General features: G+C 42.9%; 1 protein-coding gene across 6 annotated transcripts in view; it reads right to left on the bottom strand.

Moving 5' to 3' along the window:
- FAM107B (family with sequence similarity 107 member B) overlaps positions 1-24,847 on the bottom strand; it is a 228,798-nt gene that overhangs the window by 8,671 nt on the left and 195,280 nt on the right. For 4 of the 6 annotated variants that reach the window (XM_047741391.1, XM_047741395.1, XM_047741394.1 and 1 more), the window contains one exon: positions 2,920-3,103. In XM_047741391.1, coding sequence (XP_047597347.1) covers positions 2,920-3,103 — 184 coding nt within the window. Of the gene's footprint in view, positions 1-2,919; positions 3,104-5,679; positions 5,788-20,325; positions 20,497-24,847 lie in introns of those variants that run through there. The other 2 variants (XM_047741392.1, XM_047741396.1) reach the window with 2 other exon arrangements.

Genomic DNA, 24,847 nt, shown 5'->3' with positions numbered 1-24,847 from the left:
GAACTACCTTTAATTTTATGTTTACTCTCTGAGTTTTCTCTTATTTACATGTCAAATAAGGGTGACCCCAAGATAACACATACTGGGTTACTGGAAAGATCACTGGATAAGATAAAATACGAGAAGGCCCTTTACGAATTGTAGAAAAGCAAGCAGACTTTTGTTACGATACAAACCAGTAATCAAGTACAATTATCCTTTAACCAAACATATTATCCATGTGAAACTTCCTGTCATTTGGCACAAAAATTTAGAAATAAAAACCCCACAGTCCCTAGCAAGTATATACAATGGAAGACGAATAAAAGAAAAAAACTGTTGGAAAGGTTTCACTTCATAAACCGGGTGTATTTCTAACGACAGGACTGTACCAAATTAAGACCTTATTTGAAAGACCCAAAAACATAGGGTGAGATATATTCATTTGATTTTTGAAACCTTCCTTCTTCCTGCCTTTTCTCTCTTTTGCCCTTTAGGGAAAAAGAGGGAAAAGCAATGGGGATTTCCTGACCATGCTCCATGGGAAGTGGAACATGGATGGAACTAATAAGCATTTATTATACAGCAGTCATTTTAGTAAGTATTCATATATGTTATTATTTAAGTTTTAGAAGAAGGATATCTTTATCTCCCACTTTATAGATGAAGACACAAATCTCAGGAAGGGGAAACTTTTCCAAGATCAGAAAGGTAGGTCAAATTAAAAGGCAAATGTGGATTTAAATGATTTAAATGATTTCCTCTAACCTCAAAGGACATCCTCTCTACACTATAGTACTCAAGGGAACAGAGCATTCTCCAAAATTACTTGAGCTGGGCCTAACTAAAGAGTCAACTGTGTAATAAATAAAGAAAAGAAATCATGGGCCAGAGAAAATCAGACAGAAGGGGGTCCATTTTCACAGAGAGTGCCTATTCTAGAAAATCTGGCAACAGATTCAATTATACAAACCTGTATGTTTTAGAGAGATATAACCCGGGGTGCTAAATATATTTTTGTAGCCTGTAATTCAGAGAACAGTTGTTCTGCCAATTTTGGTTTTTACCTTCGCTTCTATTCTGACTTGGAGCCTTTTCATAGATGTAATAGGAAAACAAACAACAAAACCCAGTTTGAGCTAGAATGTCCCTCAGAGATGTCCCCTACTCCCATTTTACAGATAAGGGAACAGAGGTCCATGAATGAAAAGACAATCAGGAAACTAGTTAGTGGTGACTGCTACTCTTTTGGAGTGCATCAAACATCCTTTTTTTTTTTTTTTTTAAAGATCTTATTTATCTGTCAGAGTGAGAGAGAATGAGCACACAAGCAGGGGGAGTGGCAGGCAGAGGGAGAAGCAGGCTCCCTGCTGAGGAAAGAGCCTGATGTGGGACTCGATCCCAGGACCCTAGGATCACACCTGAGCCAAAGGCAGATACTTAACTGACTGAGCCACCTGGGCATCCCTATATCAAACTTTTGATCTTCCTAACAAAATGCAGGCATCATTTCCCAGCCAAGACTACCTCCAAATTCTGTGGCCCTGTTAAGGAATGTTTAGGAATGTACATGTTCCTGTTTTGCTTTGGTCACAATGATACCAAATCTATATATATCTTTTATGTGACAAAGACAGTTAGAAGCTAAGCACTTATCCAGAAGGGATCAAACTTGCATTCAACTTAAGCAGCATGAATCCAAGGGTACACTAGTGCATGCTGGTAACAAAAAGGGAGGAAGGCACATTCCTAGCCTGGAGGAAGGGTGGAGTCACACTGAATTCCTCAACAGGAGTTATGAGTTCTGGCAGGGGTGCACTGGGGTAGAAGGACTACCTCCTCATCACCTCTAAAATTAGGCCTTCCCTCGAAAAAATGAGCCTACTGTTTAACTTGGTCTATATACCCTTCAGTGTAATGAGAGCTAACAAAGTCTTAGTAAGGAGTTGGGTGATGACCAACCTGTGGTCCCACAATTCAGATCAACAGTTTCATTCTGCAGAACTGGGGATAGTTCTAAGGGAAGCTTACTAGGTCTTTAAAAAATATAAGTAACTTTGTGTCCTAATGAATAAAAGTAACTTTGTATCCTCAGCTTTCCTAGTCACCTGGCTCTGCCCAAAATCACTTAAAAAGCAGACTACATCAACTCAACATCCAAAAATTTTTATGGTACATATGGAGCTAACAAATAGTTTACAAAGAAGATAAAAAGGTAGGGTGCCTGGGGGGCTTAGTCACTAAGCATCTGCCTTTGGCTTGGGTCATGATCCTAGGGTCCTGGGATCGAGCCCCGCATCAGGCTCCCTGCTCCACAGGGAACCTCCTTCTCCCTCTCCCACTCCTTCTGCTGTGTTGCTTCTCTTGCTGTGTGTCTGTCTCTCCCTGTCAAATAAATAAATCCAATCTTTAAAAAAAAAAAAAAAAAGAAGAAGATAAAAAAGGTAAATGTTTTCTCCCCTCAGAAAAAATAATAAAAATGATCATAGTAATAATTTTAAATGTTACTTTAAAAAAAAAAGAGGGTTTTCGTCTATTATTAAGTTGTGGTAGTTCTAGAGACTTCTTCCTCCCACTCACAAATGCAGGCTGTATTTACCTTGGATTCCCACAATTCCCCAAATGTAAGAGGAAAATTCAAAATTTTTACAAATTCAAGAAAGAATGTATTTCTTTTCAACTTGGGATACTCTCTTTCATCCTTAATCGACGCCCTTCCAACCAAATTCCATAATCCATGTCCACTTGAGAAGGGGACACGCTCTATTGCCCACGGCGTAAAAGCGGTGGTGGCGGCTGTGCCTGCATGACCTGACTTCATGGAGGGATGCCTGGCTCATACTAGAAGGAATAAGGCAGCCTTAAATACAGTCAAGAAAAGAAAAAAATCTCTTAAATCAAAGTCCCCAAAGGAAAACTTTGCTCAAGAAACCACTGTACCTTTTTTGATTCATGAGTAGTTCTCTGTGAAGATCCTGATGGTTGCGAGATGTTTTGACAGGATTGACCAGTTTCTGAGGCCTAATTAGTTCGGGATTGTCATCTTCTATGTAGTCTGGCTCAGCCATGATGTTTCTTGGAATGAGATATGCGTCCTTAAGTTCAGTATCCTCAGATGGGCCGTCTGAAATGGAAAGATGAAAACATCTATAGGCTTTTCTGTGGAGACGTCTCGCACAGTACGGCGCGCAACGACATGGGATCCTCCTGGGCCCACTTCACTACTTCACTGAAAAGCTTTGTGGGGAGAGTCTGAGAGAGAGAAGAATGGCCTTGTTGTTCTGGGCGGCCCATAACTAAAGCAAAGGGATCCCGTAACCGGACTCTGGTCACTACTCCTCACACCTTGAGTTTTAGGTCACACATGGTGCAGCCCACCAACATGTCTAAAGACCAACTTAAGCCCATTACAAGCATCTCAGGCACCAGACCGAGGTCCTTCACTGCTTCTTCCAGCCCCCCCCCCCCCCCCCCCCCCCCCGCAAATGAATACACACTGGCAGCATCGGGAGGCTTCTGGAGCACACAGCACTGTTCCTCACGCAGCCTCTGGCTGGGGTCTCCCTCCCCTTATGTGAGCACCCGGCTCACATCTCCCCGGCTCCCTCTTCAAACGCCAGCTCCTCAGAGAGGTCTGACCTCTCACCACCTTGCTTACACCTGCAATGCCACCCCCAGCCCTTCCCTGCTTTATCTCGACTGCTGATGTTGCTTATTTGCTACTGGCTCCCTAAAGCACATGCTCCTGAGGGCAAGACTTTCGTCCTATCCCTTCTCCAGCTGCCCGGAACAGTGTCAGGAAGGAAGGAAGTTCCAGGGAGGGAAGAAAGAGGGAGGAGGGTGGGGGAATACCTTGTAACAAGAGCCTAACCGCACAAGGATTTTAGCAGGGAGGACAGGCAGTCCCTGGAGCACAGCAGAAGAAAACCTGATGAAGTGCCTGAGCAGAGTCCCATAGCCTTTCTGGGCCCAGACTCCAGATCAGTAAAGTGAAACAAACAGATGACAATCTCTATGGTCCCCTCCCCCATATTCAATTCTAGTTGTTGATTATATAATTCAAGTGTAGGTGTCCTCCCACCAAGAGATGCACCTGGACAGCAGCGCATCACCCCTGTAACTATCAGGGGGCAGTATGCAGCACAGTGGGCACATCGTGAATATACGTAATATTTAATCAGAAAGAACACACTCAGTGAGGGCCAGAGCTGGGAGGAAGCAGGCTGACTAAGCATTGTGCTGGAAACCGCCCGCAGGTCCATCTGGCTGGCACCCAACTGCCGTAGACCCCCTAGGCTCTTCTCTTGCAGATGACCTTCATCCTGTTCCCCTGCCCCCAAAACCAATCTGACCAATATTTCAAGATAATTAACATGCCATTTTATGCTTCCCTATCCCTGTATGATGACTTTGTTTCCCAAAGCAAAAATGAGATGCAGAGCCTGACTATGGCAGAGTATCTGACACTGAGATTTCCTCTCAAAGTGCAGAGAACACGCTTACTAATTCTCTGGCCAGTTTTATGGCCCTAAATGGAACAGTGATCACAGAACAGGGCAAGGTAGGGAGGGAGACCCACATGTGAGTGGGCTTACACCCAGCACTGTCCTCAAGGACATCAAGATAATAATCACCGCCGTGCCCTCATAGCCCAGCAGTGGCGTACACGTATTCCTGTCGTGAAACACATCCTAACACGGAATAACCATAGCTTTCTGTCTATTCTCTCCAAGAGCTAGACCCACTACTTTACAGTTTCAAATCCCCAAGTCCAGCAAAGTGATCGGCACATGGTAGAAGCTGAATAAATGTTGAAATCAATCAAATCTGGTCTAAATTGAAAATGTGGAGATGTCCTCCAGAAATAAGCTCAGTGGAAGACAAGTTCCATCTTTATTTCTGCCCCTGACATCAACGCACCGAGCAAACATTTAAGTAAATGTGTGCATATTTACACGTGGGGGCTGGACAGAGGGAGGAGAGAACACACAGTGTGTTTCCATCGACTCTGGGCATGGGGGTGCAGGGTGAACAGTGGAAAGAATAGAGATGTGTTTTCAACTAAAATTTTTAAAACAGAAACAAAAAATGGGTCCAGTGGCAGTCAGCTACAAGCAGTTTTGCTTTCAAAGCCATTAAAGATGTTTTCCTGAGCCATAAACGATCCCAAAACACTGGTGTACTCTTCTGTGTCCAACGGGAAATGACATTCAAAGTGGCAGCCAGCAACTACCCAGAGCCAGTATACATGACCACATCTCATTCTAGCAACAACCTGATTGCAGAAGAACTAGGATTTTCACTTTGCAGACAATAAAATGGAGAACCAAACATTAAACAACTTCTCCGTTCTAATAATCACCAGTAAGGTAAACCTCAAACTAAAATGAATGTCGTCCTCTTGTCTCAAAACCCATGTTCTGTCTACCAAGTCTGTTATTTTTATAGCAAAGTCTTTTGAAGATTAATGTAAAAATAAAGAGGTTAAAAACCCAAAGAATAAATAAATCAGCTAAAATAGAAAAACTATAGATGCATTCTTCCTCTATATATTTTAGGTTAAATGGCATAATTGAAGCTCAAAATTACAGAACTTTAAGACATGTATAACAAATACCACCAAATATTCCTTGAACACAACTTGCACTGATCTTTTAAATAAGAATGCTTACAACCGTCACTGAATGGAGAATGACAAACCTTGCACATGGCGAATCAGTGAACCCATTACAGCCAGCCTGACCTTCATGTGCTGCCCCACACAAAAATGTGCTTCTTGGTGGAAATGTGAAATGCGCCACACACACCTCTGTGCAGTCCCAGTTGTCTTTAAAAGCCAACAGCAGTTTCATTCTCGTTAATCAGTAGACAAGAAGGCCTATAGGATTCCATAAAAGGATCTATTTCTCTGCTCTAAACCATGGATAATCTCCATGACACCAAATCAAAACAGATTACAGCCTCCTAAGGTCAATATTACATAGGGGAGAGTAAGTCCTGCGGATACGTGGAAGAAGAGCACTCCAGATGGAGGGAAGAGTTCGTGCAAAGGCCACAAGGCAGGAGCGTGCCTGATGGCTATGAGAAGTAGCAAAGAAACCAGTGTGGCAAGGATCGGTGAAGACAGAGGGGTAACAGCTGAGCAAGCCCGGATACTGTGGCCACAGTGTGGGGGCCATTGTAAGGACCTTGGCCTTGACTCTGGAGACAGTAGAAAAGCCATTCATGGTTTGAAGCAGAGAAGTGACAAGATCTGACTCCTATTTTTGGAAGACCACTCTTAGTTACTCAGTTTAGAATAGCAGCAGCAGGCAGGGAAAGAACTGGGCAGGGAGCTACTGCTGTGATGCGGGTGACAGATGGTTTAGACCAGGATAGTTGCAGCGCAGGTGGTGGGACAGACGGATCAGGATAGATTTTGACTGGAAAGCCTCTGGGATTTCCTGAAAAACTGGGTATGAGGTGTGAAAGGCACGGGAGAACCAAGGCTGACTCCAAGGTTCCTGGCCCGAGCAATGAGAAGGTTAGCACTGTCAGGCAGGCACAGAGGCTATGAGGTGAGCTGCCTGGACAGGAGATGAGACCAGGAGTTCTGCTTGGGACACACAGAGTTTGAGGTACTTGCCAGACAGATATCTAAGTGGTGACAATAAGAAGGTGAAGGCAGTTAGTGCTCAAACCCTGGGTGACTCTTTCCTTTGTCTCACTGATTGACCTCCACGGTCTCTCACTTCAGCCACTCCCCTCCACGCCGCCACCCCCTCATCCTCTTCTTTCCTGATTTCTCTTCAGATTTAGTATCTGGGAAGTGCATCTTCTCCCAGACGACCAGCGCGGTCAGGTGGTAGTGTGTCTCCTGCTGGACTGAGGCAGACACCGGAGCAGGAGGGTGGGGGCAGGAGGAGTTGTGCTGCAGAGGAAGGTGCAAACACTTCCCTTCAATTCTTTCTCACTGGTTTGCCCTTCTTCACAACTGGGGCTGGGAGAAGGGGCATGGAAGGCCCTCGGCCTGAGTCAAGGGGAACTCTGACGCTTGCCTGTGAACCAGACTAAATGAGTCTATGTAGCTCCTCATGAAGTAGACCATGCCGGAACCTGGGAAAACATCGCTTAGGAAGAAGGGGGTGAACTGGCAGGGAGCAATCTCTGTGAATCTCCAGTACTTATGGCAGTGGCTGCTGAAGGATCTGGAATCTGTATTCTGGCCACTTCTCAGTGACTTTCCACCCTGGAGCCATGACCAACAACACAAGGAATCTAAATGACCTTCTTATTCAACTTCATTCCCTCTGCCAACCATCTTCCTCATCATTACCAAGGCTGGAAAATGCCATCCTGATCCCAAGGGAACTTTTCCATTTCACAGATCCTATCCTCCAATTACATTGAAATGAATACTCACTGCTTCCCCCAATTTTCACATTTCCCTGCCTTCCTTGCCAGCATGCCTTTGCCAACACCATTCCCTCTAGCCAAGATGCTTATCCTCTTCGTACCATATCCCTGGATTGCCACAAAGCCAGATTTCACTCATCCTTTCAGATCCAGAGAAATGTCAAATCTTCCACGCCACCTTTCCTAATTTCCCAGTTGTGACTGAACACTCTGACTTCTCAATAACAGAAGAATTTTCTCTGTTCCCTTTTCCTAGTACTCACCTAACCCCACCTTCTATTCCAGCAATATGTATATAAATCGTCATATCTTCACTGCAAAGAACTTATCTGTTCTATATTCTCATTCTTCAGACTCCCTGGACTGGGTCAATAATTAGTACTCAAATTAAGAAAGAGAGTCCTGGGTTAGCTACCACTAGAGGGAGCCCTTGAGCTGTCTGAAGTCCTAGCAAGGAGGTGTGTGTACCAAGCTGAAAGTGGGAGTTGGGAGGTGAGGGTTTCCTCTCTGGGCATCAGGTAATCCAGAAGCCTGACAGAACAGACGAGACAGACTGTCTGGAAGGAAAAGTACTTAGCATGTGGGTATTATTACTATATAAAACATTCTTCCAGAAATAAACATGAAGACATTTGTGTCATATTCATTCCCCCGATTAAATAAACTAGTAATTTTTTTTTAAGTTTCACGTCGATAAAGGAGAAATAACTGGCTTGACATCTTGGATAAAGCTTAAGTTCCCTAACCCCCCATTCTCCCCTCTGTTAAACTGAGTGTTAAAAAACTGGTTGAAATGTAGATTTCAGTACTCTGTACTATTTCTGGCATGTCTATGGGAACTCAATAAATCAAAGCTATTATTAGATAAACTATGTGACCAACACCATTAGAGTTTATTTAGAGGTCTGAGAAACCTGACATACAGAAAGTTCGCCTCTCTAAACCTCGATTTCTTCAAAAACAGGAGTACAACTAAATGAACCACAGCCCTTCTCACTCATAACATTCAATGGTTCTAAGACCCATTCACACTGCAATTATTAAGAACCTTTTGAAAAGTGTAAAAAGGTCTATCACACCTTTAAGGTGCTACATGGAGTTGTGAATGGCTTAGTCAGAGTGTAGGGGATAGCAAGAAACAGCCAGACAGCAAGGGGACTTTTTTGCTGCTCTGAGGAAAGAACGCATTGAAATAGTTTAAGAATTTGAATAATAACACGGAATTGCATCTTAGACAGATACTAATACTAAATACATCTTAGTAAAAACTCGGTCTTGGGCCAGGAGCAGACAGTGACACCATCTGGTACCAAAGCATTAGATAAGAGCCTGAAGAACCTTTGAGGCCACAAGCCCAAACAGCATGCACTGAAAAACATCACCTGATGAGAATTCTGCCTTTAATGTCTGCAAATCAACAGAAGTCATCATTAAACTCCACTACCCCAGAGGACAAGAAATTCTAACATCATGGATTTGGAGTCCTTGCTTTTCACTGTTTTCCCTATCAAAGATAGATTCTGGGTCTACTCCATGCCTATTCCAGGCAACCTGTGTTGATTGCTTTCCAGAGGTAAAGAACTATTCCCACAGAAACATCTCACAACAAGACTAATAAAACAAATATTTCTTGCATCATATTGCAGTTTCCTCGTCATACTGTTTTGGGCACCAATATTTCATGTACACGTTACTACATCAGAAAGATAAAATTTAAAACCTAATCCTATGAGATTTAAAAATCAAATTTAGAGATTATGCTAAGTTTAATGTTTGCCTAAAATCCAATTCCACCTAGAAGCACTAATAATTGAAGCTGTTTAAACAATACCTCAAACATGGCAATGTATACATGTGTCCTATAGGTTATGGGTGTACTATAATCAAAGTGAAACAATTAAACTTCTGAAGTGCTACAAATACTTCTGGCAAGTTAAAAGTAATTTCAAAGCATTCTTTTTTTTTTAAAGATTTTATTTATTTATTTGACAGACAGAGATCACAAGTAGGCAGAGAGGCAGGCAGAGAGAGAGAGAGGAAGCAGGCTCCCTGCTGAGCAGAGAGCCCGATGCGGGGCTCAATCCCAGCACCCCGGGATCATGACCTGAGCCAAACGCATAGGCTAAACCCACTGAGCCACCCAGGCGCCCCTCCAAAGCATTCTTTAGGAGCGGTTTTTCCCAGGGTGGCTCCAAGAGATTCTAGCTACCCTCTGACAATACTCTGCAAGAGCCCAATCACTTGAGATTGCCTGCAGGCCAACTCTAGGCCTGGGTCAGGCCTGCCCTCGGCAGCCACCATTCCCAGATGGGCAGCAAGCTGTGAGGAGAAAGCTGAAAGAGTAGAGTGTGAGTTAAGACCAGAATTGTTCCCCAACAGCCACGGATTTCACTGACAAACCCCTGAACTGCCTAGCCCTGAGGTGAACCTACAGATTCATTAGGGACAGTGACGCCATCCAGTACCCAAAGGCGTTAGAGGAGAGCCCAGAGGAGCTTTGTGGCCACAAAGCTAAACTAAGGCTTAGAAATGGCGGCCCCCAGAGCCATCTGCACAAGCACAGAAGCACTGCTTTTCCCGCTCTGCCCGCTCCGCTACAGCCGCCGCTTCAGGCTCTCAATAAACCGGCTGCAAACATGCTGCTGTACAAGCGCCAAACGGTGACGCCCTTGGGAAAATACCAAACTCATTTTCTCATCGGTTTCTTCATTCCCTAAAAATGTATTTTTATATAAAAAAGGCACATATTTTATATTTAGAACATGGGAAAGGAGGCAAGAAACATCAGGAAGACAGCACAGACTGTTATCAAAGCTAAGCTGGCCTGGCTGAGGCGAGACCAACCAGAAGGTGGCGACAGCCCCACAAACAACTAGGTGCCCATTTTCACAACCACCACAAGAGCAGGGTTGCCTCACCCTGGCCCTCAGCACTGTTAGCAGAAGTACACACTGAAAGCACAGATATGCCACGAAAGAAATCTGTTTTGGAGTCCCTATGTATCTGCCGTAGAAGGTGTACCTAAGCTTCTCCCCATCATTTAAACCTCGATGAGGCCCTAGGAGGTGGGCGGTTATTTTTCCCTGTGGCCTACAAAGGAGGCTCAGACAGCTTCAAGAACATGGATTCCAGATCACATAGACTGGGTCTAAATTCTGTAAGTCTGTCTTTGAGCAAGTTAACACACTAGTTTAAAAAAAAAAAAAAAAAAAAGAATGGCAGATTATCTCTTAGGTGGTTAGGAAGAGTAAATGTGAAATGTATACCAAAGGCAATGACTAGAAATCATGAACTTTTGGTAGTCATCTGTTATTTGCACTGTCACTGGCAATAAATAACAATTAGTAACAATAACACTGTTATTGCTGTACTGGGTCACACAGCTACTAAAGAACAGGACTAGAATTTGAACTTGGGTCTGATTCCAAAGGGATGCTCTTTGAGCACTCCATTCTTCTGGACTGGGATAAGTGGGGGAAGAACTGCGTTTCACTTTAACAGGGTGATTTTCTCTGTCTTGAAAAGATTTTAGAAGCTTTCTAACATCAAAGCTTTAGAACACCAAACTAAAAACATCTTGGAGAAGATCACATTAAAGCGAGGATAGAAGGCAGGACAGACACATTTTCCTGAAAACACATAAAGATTTTTATAAGTTTGTTCACAGCAGTGCTATTCTTAATAGCTCCGTGTTGGAAGTGACCCAAATGTCCATTATCAGAAGGCTGGATAAATACATTGTGGTACACTGACACCGGAATACTGTGCAGAAATGGGAATGAATGGACAGCAACTGCAAGGCTGAATCTCACAAATACAGTATTGAGCAAAAGAAGCCAGACACAAAAAAGTCCATACTGGATAATTCCACATATACAATGTTCAAAAACAGGTGAAACCAATTTTTGTGTTAGAAGTCAGGATAAAGGCATCTTGGGAGTGGGCTGGGAGTGGAAGGGGATAAAGGAGACTTTTCAGGTGCTGATAATATTCTGTTTCCTGATATAGGTTCTGGTTATACAGACTTGTTCACTGAAAGTTCACCAATCGGTATAGCTTTTTGGCTTAATACCCTTCCTTGTATGTATGGTATACTGGGTTAAATATGGTACAGATTAAATAGCTATTAAAATTACTATCTAGAGATCATTTGGTTGCTGCTACATTATTAGACTTCTGTTATTTTATCCACTTTAAGTCTTGTTCATTCAGTCCATGAGAAGTAATACAGTATAATGGAAAAGAAGACCAGACTTGAAGACCACCTGTCCTGGATTAGAATCCTGGTTATGTCATTCAGCGGTTATGTGATTTTGTATTAGTTATTTAATCTGGGTCTTAATGTCCTCAGTTGTGAATCAGAGTTCACATATCTACATTTGCAGAGTGGTTGGAAGCATAAAAGAAAACGTAGGGAAAACATCCACCATACACTGTACCTGCCCCTGCAGCACTCAATAAATTAGACAGTTAAATAGTTCTAACAAATGAGTTCATTAATCTACCTCTCCATTAACTAACGTCCTCTCAAAGTGAAAATGGATGGCCATGCGCTGCAAGTATACTAGTTTAGACGAAGTTTAATGGATAAACCCAGTCATGGTCTCTACTCTGCTCCACTTTACAAATTTGGACTTAGGTGACAGAGAGGGACATGGGAGGGGGGGGAGGATGGAGGGGAGTGATGAAAATCCCTGATAGACAAGGCCAAAGCACAGAGTGGAGCTTGCAGCATGATAATTTCCCAATCTCTATGCCTCAGTCTTCTTATCTGTAGAATTGGGTGGCCATTTCTCCCTAATTTCTCAGAAATCTGTTGCAAATACCTATTCTGAGCACAGAGCAATTATATAAAAATAAGGGATTTATGAAAACATATCTCCTAATTGGCCAATATAAAGAGTTAAACTCTTCAAACATCAAGATAACCTTAGAGACGTTCGCAATTTGCTTAACCTCCAATAGCCCTTTAGGTAGGACCTGAATTCTGCACATTCCCTCCCTGTACCTCCACGGCAGATTCTAGAATTCCCTGGTGGCCTACAGTACTCCCTACTTCTGTGAGCAGCGAATGTTTGGGGGTGGGGAGGGGAATGCTGCTCAGCCCTGGCCAAGAGCAGCATGCACCTGAAAGAAAGGAAAGGGACAACCAAATGATTGGCGTCACCGCCAAGGGTAGTGACACATAGCACATACCACAGAGCAGGTCAGAGCCTGCTATGTTTCTGGGCTCTGCATGTCCCAGTAACTTAGTCCTACCTGAAGCACAAAAGCACAGAGTGCTTTCTCAACCAAGCAAGTACAAGAAAATGGTTGGGCTCAAGTTCTAATCCAGAGATATTTCAACCTGAGAAGTTCGCCTCCTTATCAGCTGCTATCCACTGGGCTGACTGTGCCACGGGGCCAATCAGATGTTCTTTCAGGTAAGAGGTCCTGTGCTCTGGCCCTGAGGTCTGTTCACGAGGACGGTGATCTGTGAGGCAGCCAAGGACAAAAAGCCACCACTCACTAACAGATCACAGAAAACAAATTCTGTGCAGTGATCATCTACTGTCTGTGCAGTAGACGGCTTCTTCTCCTTGGCCTCTCCCTGGAATTCAAAGCCTTTGCCCATCTTCTCCTCAGTGTAAGAGCCAGCCCCTTGGACAATGCTCTCCTGGTTCTCCCTTACTTGTCTGCCCAGGCATCTTCTTCCCTCCCACTCTCTCTCCCTGTTCTCCAGAAATGGGTCCCTAGCCCTATCCTCTTGCCTTTGGTGACCACCACATGCCCTTTGGCTTTTCTGCTTTATGAGCCATTTCTTTCTTTTTTTTTTTTTTTTAAAGATTTTATTTATTTATTTGACAGAGAGAAATCACAAGTAAGCAGAGAGGCAGGCAGAGAGAGAGGAGGAAGCAGGCTCCCAGCTGAGCAGAAAGCCCGATGTGGGGCTCGAACCCAGGACCTGGGATCATGACCTGAGCCAAAGGCAGCGGCTTAACCCACTGAGCCACCCAGGCGCCCCGTTTATGAGCCATTTCTAAGGCGTACATGAAGATTGTTCCTTTCTTCCCAAGCTCCAGGTCAAAAACTCCAAGTGCCAACTGAAGCAACATGTTTAAAGTTGAGCTCAACCTCACTGGTTTGTTCACTGAATGCCCCCTATGGGCCAGATAAGGACAGAACACTAAAAAGGAGAGAGCAGACCCTTTATATTCTAGTGGAAATCACCGCAGGCAAATTTAAGTTGAAATCATTGTTTTTCAATACCAACAGAGAGGACACCACACACTCCATTCTTCCACTGTAGAAATAATCCTGTCGCCTTCCCTTAACCTCCTTATTTGCCATCGGCCAGGCAGCTTTCAAACTAATACGATCTCTGCAATGTCCCAGGCCTCAGCCTTGATGCGTAATTGAACAGTCAGCCCTTCTTTCTCATGATAAATGTCCTTGAGACCATCACCCACTGCCACTGCTATAATCCTAGTCCACACTTTCATCCTTCAGACTCAGGACTGAGCAGCTGTCTCTTCACTGTCCTCTACTCCTCCCCCTCACTCTTCTCTCTAATCTAGCTGCACCCCAGCCAAATCCCATGCTCAGTCATTAAGCGTCTGCCTTCAGCTCAGGTCATGATCCCAGGGTCCTGGGTTCAAGCCCTGCATTGGGCTCCCTGCTTGGCGGGGAGCCTGCTTTTTCCTCTCTCACTCCCCTTGCTTGTGTTCCCTCTCTTGCTGTGTCCCTCTCTGTCATATAAATAAAATATTTAAAAACAAACAAGCAAACCCATATTTGAAGTTTTCTTATTAATCACATTAAGCTCACAAAGGAAAAGCCTGACTCTTACTTATTTCTCATCCCCAGAAACATCTCCATGTGCTTTCCACATATTGTTTAACTAAAACTAGCCATGTGATACACAGGTCAAGTGAAGTATAGAGCTCAGATTTACAAAAGGGGGCAAACAGGGGAGGTGCAGGTGGGGAGGTCAACCTTTGCTTTGAACACATTCTCCACCCTCATTTGATTTTGAAGGAGCCCAGAATGAGTTCTAAGCAAGTCTCTTCTCTTGATACAGATCAGTACAGGGAACCAAATGTCCATTTTTCTAAACCAGCAGATTATGCTCCTTCTTGAACAACATGACCCAATAAAACATTCACGTAACGTCCCTAACGTTAAATGTTATGTGTAAGCAATGAGTCTTTTGCCACAAAAAGATAACTCAAAATGCTGTCTGGTGAGAAATAAATATTAGTACGTTGGCTTACATTAAAATTCCCATAAAGTAATTAACATTTTATTAATATGCAGCCGATTAATTAGCATAAACCTCTAAGCAACTGAAATGCTGTCAATTAACAGATTTCTTTAATAATTGATTACTTTAAAGTCAACGGCCTTAAAATCGCCTTAGACAGATAAATTACACTCATCAAATAACATTTGATATAGGACCATTAAGTGACTCTGAGCTTCTCTCTCCTACATAAAGTACCCTGATGAGATCTGAAGCTCAAGGACCCTTGCTTTTCCCAAAGAAGACTGTTCTGTGGTCTAACAGTGTCACCCAGTGGTAGTAGGCATGGTTTGTGTTCAGAGCAGCTGTTGTTTTTAAAAAGAAGCACTTGTCACATGTGTTTACTAAAAGGGAAGAAAAAAACCCGCTTTTCTGAATTGCACAAAGAAAACCAGTACGTGTCAATTCTGGACTACACGGGGCTGGTACTAGAAGAGAGCTACCCTATAGCCATGGTTACTATGAAGCCCTTGGGGACCATACAAGAGTGTACAGATCTGAAGAGAGGCACAAGTGATGCTCCTGTGACTTAGGGGTAGTGCAGGTTTGACTTTCAATCAGTTCAGTGTCCCATGACTGAGCCACAGGACCAAAGTCACCCCTGTCATTGGCTTTATTGTCTATCATTTGGTGGCTTCAGTTCTCAAAAGCTTACATCTTCCAGAACAAGGAAAGAATAACCAGCCAATTCTGTTCCAGGGTTGACTATCCGATTTTAAAAACTTATGAGGTGAAGTTTAATTGAAAATAATAAATTATTTAACTTCCTTATCTGTAAAAAGAGAAGGCTGGACCAGATGACCCTTGAGATCCCTTACTAGTTCTAACATTCTGATAATACAGAAGAGTCCAGCTTATCTGTTGCTCCCAACCACAGGGGCTTAGAGCCAAGGGCTGCAGAGCTTGGCTCCATCATTAGAGCCAGATGGACTGGGGAAGGTGTTCCTCTGATATTCCCCACATACCCCCCACCTTGGCCTCCATTCCAACTCACCCGTTCCCAAGAACCATGGGCTTCTCCAAATGAAATCTATAGTGAGTAGGTTTTCTGGTAGTGATACTGTATACCTCCAGATGCAGCCACCTTCACTCCAAGTCCCCCTAAAAGAATCTCAACTGCTTGGCCCACAGCTAGAGACATGTACCTAGGAATGGAGCATGGACCAGACTTTATTAAACCAAAACTCCAAATCCAGGGAGGGGCTTCTAGATATCATAGTGAAGAAACACACATGTACCATATAGGGTAAATAAAAAACTATTTATTCCTCCTTGCATAAAGTCTCCTATATCAAGTATATATCGCACATTAATTGAATAAATTCATCTGAATCCTATAAACCTAAAAACTACCTTAGAATCATGGCACAGTTCACCCTCTTACTCCCCACCTAGTTTCTCTTTATACATCTTTGTCTTCTTTATAAATCCATAGATATTCTTCTTGCTTATTCCCACCAAATCTCAAATACCTAAGAGTTTTATGACGTTAATGACAGTTTTTTCTCCTCATTCCCTTTTATTTAGAAAATCAGTATCTTCTCTCATGGGCCACTTGTCAGAAGATAAATTTTCGCTGCATTCTTTCTGAAGAATTTGCTAGCAGTCTGTGGCAAAACATAATAAATTCAGTTCTAGGAATTTACTCCAAGATGATAATCAGAGATGCAGACAAGAATATATTGTATAAGAACATTTATCTACAACCTATGATGGTGAAAAAAAATGGAAACCACTTAAATATCTAATACTGGGCTACAATGTGGCTTAAACATTATTTTTTAAATATAAAGGGAAATACTCATCATGCACCAAATAGGAGAAAAATACCAGTATCCTATCAAAACAGTATGCCCCCTATGTTCTAGTACGGGTGTCTGCATGTACAAATGCTATTCAAAATGCTGTGCAAGGCCCAGCTCCATTAAAATGCTGTGCAAGGCCCAGCTCCATCAGTACCACCATGGAACTTGCTAAATGCAAATGCCCAGCCTGAGAGCTCCTGAATCAGAACGGCTGAGGGTCAGGCCCAGCAGCCTGTTTTCATGCTCACTATATGCCTCACAGCCTCTGAGGTAAGATATTGAAATTCACCCCATTGGAGGGCCAGAGACACTGAGGCCCAGAGAAGGTAGGTAATTCACCTAGGGTTAAAAGGCTAATAAGTGGGCAGCATCACCCAGGAAGCTCAAGTTCACACTCTTAACCACTTTGCTCTAGAGCCTCTCCAGATGAACTCATGTTTAGAAGTATGCTCCGTGCTCTTTTCCCTAAATGAACAGCGTGATGCATCCAACCTACTGGTTTGTCTTCTTCATTTGGTTTCAGCACTTCTGTTACAAAGCTACCAACTGGGACGGGGTGTTTGGGAACTATCACTGGCACTACCATTGACAAACTTCTTGGTGAGCACCTGCCTGACATCTTTGAAGGCTATAGAAAGACCTTTCGATTTAAGTGCACATTAAACACCAGTCCACATTGGCAGAAACTTCAATGCCCACCAGGGACAGACACCATGACCACGACAACTAAACACAAAAGGTCTGTCTTCTGGCAGCTAAAATGCAGCTGTCACGTGGCAGGCCCAGACACACACTTTACAAACCACTGTACATTTACAATGGCTTACCATTTTTGAAATTATGCAACTCTTGATCAATTTCTTTTACTCTTCCAGTTTCTACATTCTACATTTCTACTTCAAAATCTGCATGTAACACATTTTTATATTACACCATTTCATATTCACAAAATTCAAGTTCAAAAAAGAATGCTACCAGCTTTTATTCCCAAACTGCAAGTTCCCAAGTAGAGAGGCCTCCTTCAGCATTTTTTTAAAAAAACATTTTATTTATTTATTTGACAGACAGAGAGATCACAAGTAGACAAAGAGGGAGGCAGAGAGAGAGAGGGAAGCAGGCTCCCTGCTGAGCAGAGAACCCTATACGGGGCTCGATCCTAGGACCCTGAGATCACGACCTGAGCTAAAGGCAGAGGCTTTAACCCACTGAGCCACCCAGGCGCCCCTCCTTCAGCATTTTTATTGTATGTTATTTTCTAGGAAGAAACACCTCATTCATATAAGGAAGCTACAAAGGGGATGCACTGCAAAGATGGCTGAGTTAGGCCTCATCAATCCTCAGAGGAAGGAAACTACACTACAAAAAACATCCAGCTGGAGTAGCTGTCAAAATCCTCAAAAATTCCGGGGCGCCTGGGTGGCTCAGTGGGTTAAGCCGCTGCCTTCGGCTCAGGTCATGATCCCAGGTCCTGGGTTCGAGCCCCGCATCGGGCTTTCTGCTCGGCGGGGAGCCTGCTTCCTCCTCTCTCTCTGCCTGCCTCTCTGCCTACTTGTGATTTCTCTCTGTCAAATAAATAAATAAAATCTTTAAAAAAAAATCCTCAAAAATTCCTGTCTTCAGGAGCTGAATAGTAATTTCATAAAATTTATGACTTACTAGCCAACCAAGTATTTTCAAAAAAGAAAACTATTCTTAAAAGGACTTAGGGACAGAAACTTTAAAGGCACACAGAGGCCATTTGTTCAACCTCCTCGTTATTTCAGATGGGAAAACTAAAGCCCAGGAAAATGAAACAGCTTAGCTAAGTTCACAGAGAAAGGGACGATGCCTGGACTAGAACCAATACCTGACTGGTCCCCACTGTGGTGTTCCACACTGACTCACTTCTGAGGACTATACTGAATCTTCTCAGTTGATTTTCTACATTTCCTATGCATTTGGCAAAATCTCTAGCACCACCATTAATGTTACCACTTGACCAATAACTGGATAGCATCTTTAAAGATGCTAATACGTTTAAATTTTCAGTATACTTTAATAACAGCACCGAAAAGCCTCTCGAGGTAGGATAAAACTATTGATTTGAACTTAAAAAAAAAAGGGGGGGGGGAGTTTTAGTTATTTAAGTAATATCTACACCCAACATGGGGTTCAAACTCACAACCCTGAGATCAAGAGTTGCACGCTCTTCTGACTGAGCCAGCCAGGCACCTCTGCCCGTTTTTTAAACCTGATATATCAACACTGAACAACCAGAATATTAAAAAACAAACAAACAAAAAAGCCCACCAAAACCAAGGAATGCACAGACACAGTAACATCAGACATCCCCTTTTAGACTCCCCATTTATCATCTCATCTCTGTTAAACCCTACCCCTCCTCAAGCATCAGGATGCAGGATAAAATTAAATTTAAAAAAACTACTGGAAAAGTGAAAATCAGTCCTACTGGCAACTAGAGAAGTAAAGACTAACTTTCCTAGCCGTCCCCAATACTGCCACCAGAACATAAAGAATGCTCAGAATGGACACAGACGAGCCCACAATGCCACCAAGAAAATGACAAGACATCTCTCTGATCTCACTAAAAGGTGTGACTGCTAACTTTTTACTAAGTGACAGATCTAACCCCACATTCATCTCTTGCCTCCTAGATAAATATTGTTAGTATACCCCATCACTGAACTGTGCCTGCTTCCTGACCACATCCAACCCAGGTCCCCACTCCTCCAATCCCACCTTTGGAACACCCGACCCATCCTGACTCTGCTTTCCAACAGAATCTCAACGTTCTTCTGAGCTATGTTTGCCTATGACAGCAAACCAAATGAACCACACTTGGGTATGACTCCACCTGCTCCTGGTTGTTGCTGGCTGATGGGATTCAACACACTTTTGTCTTAATAAGTTACCAGTAACATCTTGTAGAGTAGCAAGAACCTCAAATAAAAAGCCCACACACTAACATCACTTTCCTTGGTCTGCTTCCTTACTGATAAAATGACAGCCAGTAATCTTATCATTTTCCTCGCAAATCTGCTCAATTTCAGCCATATTGTGTGTAAAACAGATTTGTTTCTATGAAAGAACGTGCTCTGGCTTCCACTCACTCAACTTACCCTTTCACGGATACAGTTTGTCCGGAAAATTTCATTTTTCACTCTCAGAAAAAAAAAAAAAAAAAGGAAGGAGAACTTCATGCCAAAAACAATGGTTACAATTATGTGTATTTTCTAAATGGCTAAAATGCTTCATAATTATAAGAATATAAGTTGACTTTGATTTTTGCTTCCATGATAAAAATGGCGCTATGTCTCCGTCAGGTTCTTCAGAGGACTGTCTGGCTCTAACTAAACCCCAGAGAGCTGCTATTTACACAGCCCAGGTACTTTTTTAATTAAAGTCTGTTTTCTGCACTCACTTTTCAGGTTACCTCATGGGCTTTCGGGGAACAACAGCATTAAGCGGGTCTTGTTTTGGAAGAGACCAAAACCAAGACGGGAATATTAAGCCCACTGCAGCCAGCAAGACCACAGCCAGGCGTTTTCCCCCGTGGACTTCAACAGTGGCCATGTCCCTCCCTCAGCTTAGGCCCAAAAGATCCAGAGAGGAGTGGGGAAGTCCTGGACGCCCGAGCTCACAGCTGGCGGGGGACACAAGTACACACAGTAAATACAATGTGGCATCACGTCTTGAGGGTGAGAAGCACAGGCAAGTCTCAGAGCTGGGTTCCTCTCAAGACCGCCTCCCTCCAACTCCGGGTTCTCCGTGTCGACTCCACACATCAGTGAGGACGCTCTGGGACACATATGATGGCACCTGACTAGACGCAGCTGAAACCGCCGGCGCTCGTTTTTAACTCACACAAGAACCTGGGGTCAGATGTTCCCGGGCTGCTTCAGAGCTCCACGGTGTTACCAGGGGCCTTGGCTCTTGCTGTCGTGCCCTGCCTCAGCAGCCCCATACAGCAGCTCCCAGAGGCAAGTCAGCTGGACAGGTCGCCCCCAACTAAGCAGTCTCTCCCTCTGTCTGGGAGAAGTCACTCCCAGAAGCCCCGGGTGATGGGGGAGCTGCTTGCATCTGATTGGCCAGAACCGTGTCATGTGATCGCCAGAGACACAAAGGAAGCTGGGAAAATGGGAACAGGCACTCGAGCAACGAGGAGCTGAGAGTAGGGCCTATCGAGGAGACACTCAATTCTGTCAATTTTGTCACACACAGACTGTTATGGGCTGACTCTCCCCCCCCCATTCATAATGGTAAAGTCCTATCTCCCAGTGTAATGGCACCTTTGTGAGGTGATTACATGAGGTCATAAGGCTGAGACCCCATGATGAGATTAGTGTCCTTGAAAGACCAAGAGATAACAGAGATCTCCTTTCCCCACCATGTGAGGGCAGTAAGAAGGCAGCAAGGCAGGAAGATAGTCCTCACCAGGAACCAAATCAGCCAACATCCTGATGTTGGACTGTCAGTTATAAGAGAAAAATGTCTACTGTTTAATAGCCACACAATGCCCCCACCCCCCGACTATGGGGGCTCCTGGGTGGCTCAGTTGGTTGGGCATCAGATTCTTGATTTTCAAGAATTGATCTCAGGGTTGTGGGATTGAGCCCAATGCGGAGCTTGCTTGGAGCTCTCTCCCTCCTCTCTTTCTGTCCCTCCCTGTGCTCACTGTGCTCTGTCTCAAAAATGCACCAACTATTCCGTTATGTTTTTAGTATTTCATTATGGCAGCCCGAGTTAAGACATATCTTCAATGCAACTGTCTTCAAAGGTACTCCAAACTCCTGACAAGAGGACCCCTCTGGGTGAGGTCATTTAGCTACTTTCGGACCTTGGCTCCAAAGCTGAAAGGGAAACCCCAGCAACAATCACTTCTTGGAAGTGTGTAGCCCTCACAGCATAGGCAGTAAGAGCCGCAACAACCAAAGATAGGAGACTTTTTAATGGAAATGCTTTTATACTTAGTTTTCCCATCTACACATAACCTCGCTTTTCAAACGGTGGGTGGGGGGTGAGGGGGCCAGTTTGGCAGTTCAAATGTAAACATGTCTGTAGTGGGTGTGGACCCTGGAACAAGGGAGCCAACTACTCTGATTGGTACATTTCTCTGCTTGGACTCTGCACATTAAAGCAGATCCCTCCAGATACCTGTCATTCTAAGACACCAGACCTTGCTATTTCCACAGCTGCGGTGTGCGGAGTCACAGGCAAACAAAACATGGTGTCCCCAGCTTCAGGAAGCATCTTACTTCCCACAAGACATTACTTCAGTCACCCATCTCACAGGCACACTCAGCCTCCCGCAGGGCTACACTAAAGCTTTGTCTATCTCTATGTACAATAACAGGCCGAGGGAAACTTTCAAAATGAGAATGGGAAAAAACAACAGCAACCCATTTGGCAAACCAGCAACACAGAAAAATGCAAGCTTAAAAACAAGTGGCCCACATTTAAAGGAGCAGACCTCAGGTGCCACAACGTCTAAACAGTGTAAATGCCTTCATTCTTACTGGGATAGGAAGAATACTCACTGTTTTAGAAAATATTCAAGATTTGGGGCACCTGGGTGGCTCAGTGGGTTAAGCCTCTGCCTTCGGCTCAGGTCATGATCTCAGGGTCCTGGGATCAAGCCCTGCATCGGACTCTCTGCTCAGCGGTGAGCCTGCTTCCCTGCCTCTCTGCCTACTTGTGATCTCTCTCTCTCTCTGTCAAATGAATAAAAATTAAAAAAAAAAATTCAAGATTTCAAAAATACATATATTTCTGGAATAGAGATCTTAGAGAGATAAGCACTTAAATTTTAGTAGTGAGGAATAGATAGGCAATTCATAATCCAGATCCTATAGAAGTTGAGAGATTTCATTCATTCTCATTTCAAACAGGATGCTCTCAAGAGCAATTTGTAACTACTCCAATAGTCTCCTATTTAATTTGTAGCTTTCACCCTCAGATAAGTTCTCTCTCAAAGTAAATCACTCCTTCTTCCCCCTATGCAAGAATGCAAACCACCTACCACTTTGTCTATAACCCTTATGGCCTCAGCCACCAGGGGTGAGGACTTGTGCCCCAAGTGCCAACATACCCTCCCTCAGGCTAGTCATTCTGGCATTTCAATCCAATCTATTACTACCCAATAATACTACAGTCAGATGAAGGTTTCCCCAATCTTGCCACACCATCAGGCCACTTAAATCCTATAGCAGCAAAAGTGATTAAGTAAAAGGACAGGGCAGGTGGGTAACAGTAAACGCTCAGTCCAACACTAGTTCCATATAAAATGGGAGAACTCTGCTTCTCTCTCCCTGCAGTTACTCAAGTTTTAGATGTTTTCATTTCTCTTGTTGCAAAAGGGTTCATTACTCAAGAACTCAGCATCCAGAAACTTCCCATCAGCTTTGACTTCTCTCACAGCTCCTGTCAAAAAGTTCAGAACTTTAACAATATCTGTTTTAAAATCCACACAAATAGCAGCTATTGTATTTAATTAAATGAAAAGGGCAAGGACAAATGACATGTTAACACATTCATAATGAAAAGTTGTCTTTTACTTACAGCTGGTTATAAAGGAAATATTAATTGCTTCCAGAAAAATAATCATAAAATCATTCCCTAACAAGAAACTACAGATGTACCATGACAGCTAACTACTTCCTTTATGCCTTTAAAAAAAGCTAATCTGAAAAAGCTTAATAAGTATAGGACAGTTTTACCTACTTAGATTAAATATTCAAAGTTAAATGTGGCCAAAGGGCTATGAAAAATGAGATGATTCTTTAAAAAATTTTTTTCAAGGCAATTCAGGGCTCAAAGAAAATCTAGAAATAAATACTCTTTAGTTTATAATCTTACAAATGTCAAATTGAACAAGATGCCAAGTATTTGAGAGTGAAATTTATCTCAGATTTAAAAATTCAGTTTATAGTACAAAATCTACACACACACAATGGTGCATGTGACACAGTAATTAGGAAGGACACTAACAACTTTATTTTCCTAATTTCATCCATGAATCTTCAGAATTAAAGTTCTAAACCTTCTTTCCACTTTATTCAATAAAATAGTTCTAGAAAAGATCTGTTACCATTCTTAAATTTCCTTATATCCAGTAATATACAAAAATCAATGTTAAAGATAATTATAAACACTTTCCTTCTATGCACCCTCAGACTTGCTCTAAAGTTGATAAACTTTCTAAAATACCTCGGATCAATGGCTTTCAAACTTCTGTCTGTAATCCTCTTTACACTCAGTGACCCAATAAACACCTGCACTAAAATTAGCTAAAGCAGAAGTTTCCAGAAGAAGCCATCTTTACTATATACTGTACACTGTGATATTTGCTTTGTTTCATTTTTTTTGTAATGCTGGCTGTGACCCACTGAATTGATTTCATGAGCCACGAATGGATGCAGCCTGAGAAATCCTGCTCTGATTCATTTATTTAAACTTGCCACAATAACTTAGCAGCACTCTGAAGATGGGAAAGCCCCTGAAAATTTGCAACAGAAATGTAAATTGGATGAGCTGCTGTATGCCAACTGTCATCATCCCTTCCAAATAGAAAACACTTAAAACCCATTACCTTTCAAAAAGTGTTATTTGGGCTAGTATTGCTGATACTAAAGTCATCACCTCTCTTCCACCTAATCTTTAAACTATCTTTACTCCAGTCACTGAAGAATAACCTCAAATCCTTCTAGCTGTGTGTGAATGAGTAAAGGAATACAAATTAAAGATTACCTAGAGAATTCTGTTGCTAGGTCTTTTTCCATACTTATGACAGAATGTGGGGAAAGAGGTGACCTAGGAAGTACTGTATTTTCTCCCTTCTTAAAATATTTTTATAGACTTCATTATTTTTTAAAGATTTTATTTGAGAGAGGGAGTGCATGAATGGGGGGAGAGAGAGAGAGAGAAAGGGAAGCAGGCTCTGTTGAGCACACAACCAAACCTGGGGCTCAATCCCAGGACCCTGAGATCATGACCTAAGCCAAAGGCAGATGCTTAACCAACTGAGCCAACCAGGCACCCCTCCTCTTCTTAAAGTATTTTTAAAAAGCAGTTTCTGTAATTTCTCTATCCACAAAATTATAGATATAAAACATCAATATTTAAAACTAACTTGAATGGCATTTGCCTATTTTTTTTAAAGAAATGACAGTGTAACTCAGATAATGTTTCTTAACACCAAAATAATCATTCTATTTGCATAATCTTTTAAGAAGCAGAACAGAAATTCCACCCAGGGAGTTAAAGTCAACAATGAATAAGAGGAAGGGCTCTAGTCCCAGGTATCTGGAACCAGACAAAGGCCATTTAGCCCCACCACACAGAAAACTGGGCAGAAAAATGTATGGGAGAAATTAAAATTGATCTATTT

The sequence above is a fragment of the Lutra lutra genome, chromosome 8 (genome assembly GCF_902655055.1).
Source record: "Lutra lutra chromosome 8, mLutLut1.2, whole genome shotgun sequence".
NCBI lineage: Eukaryota > Metazoa > Chordata > Mammalia > Carnivora > Mustelidae > Lutra > Lutra lutra.
Note: the sequence above shows the minus strand (reverse complement) of the source record. Positions and strands in the feature narration are given on the sequence as shown.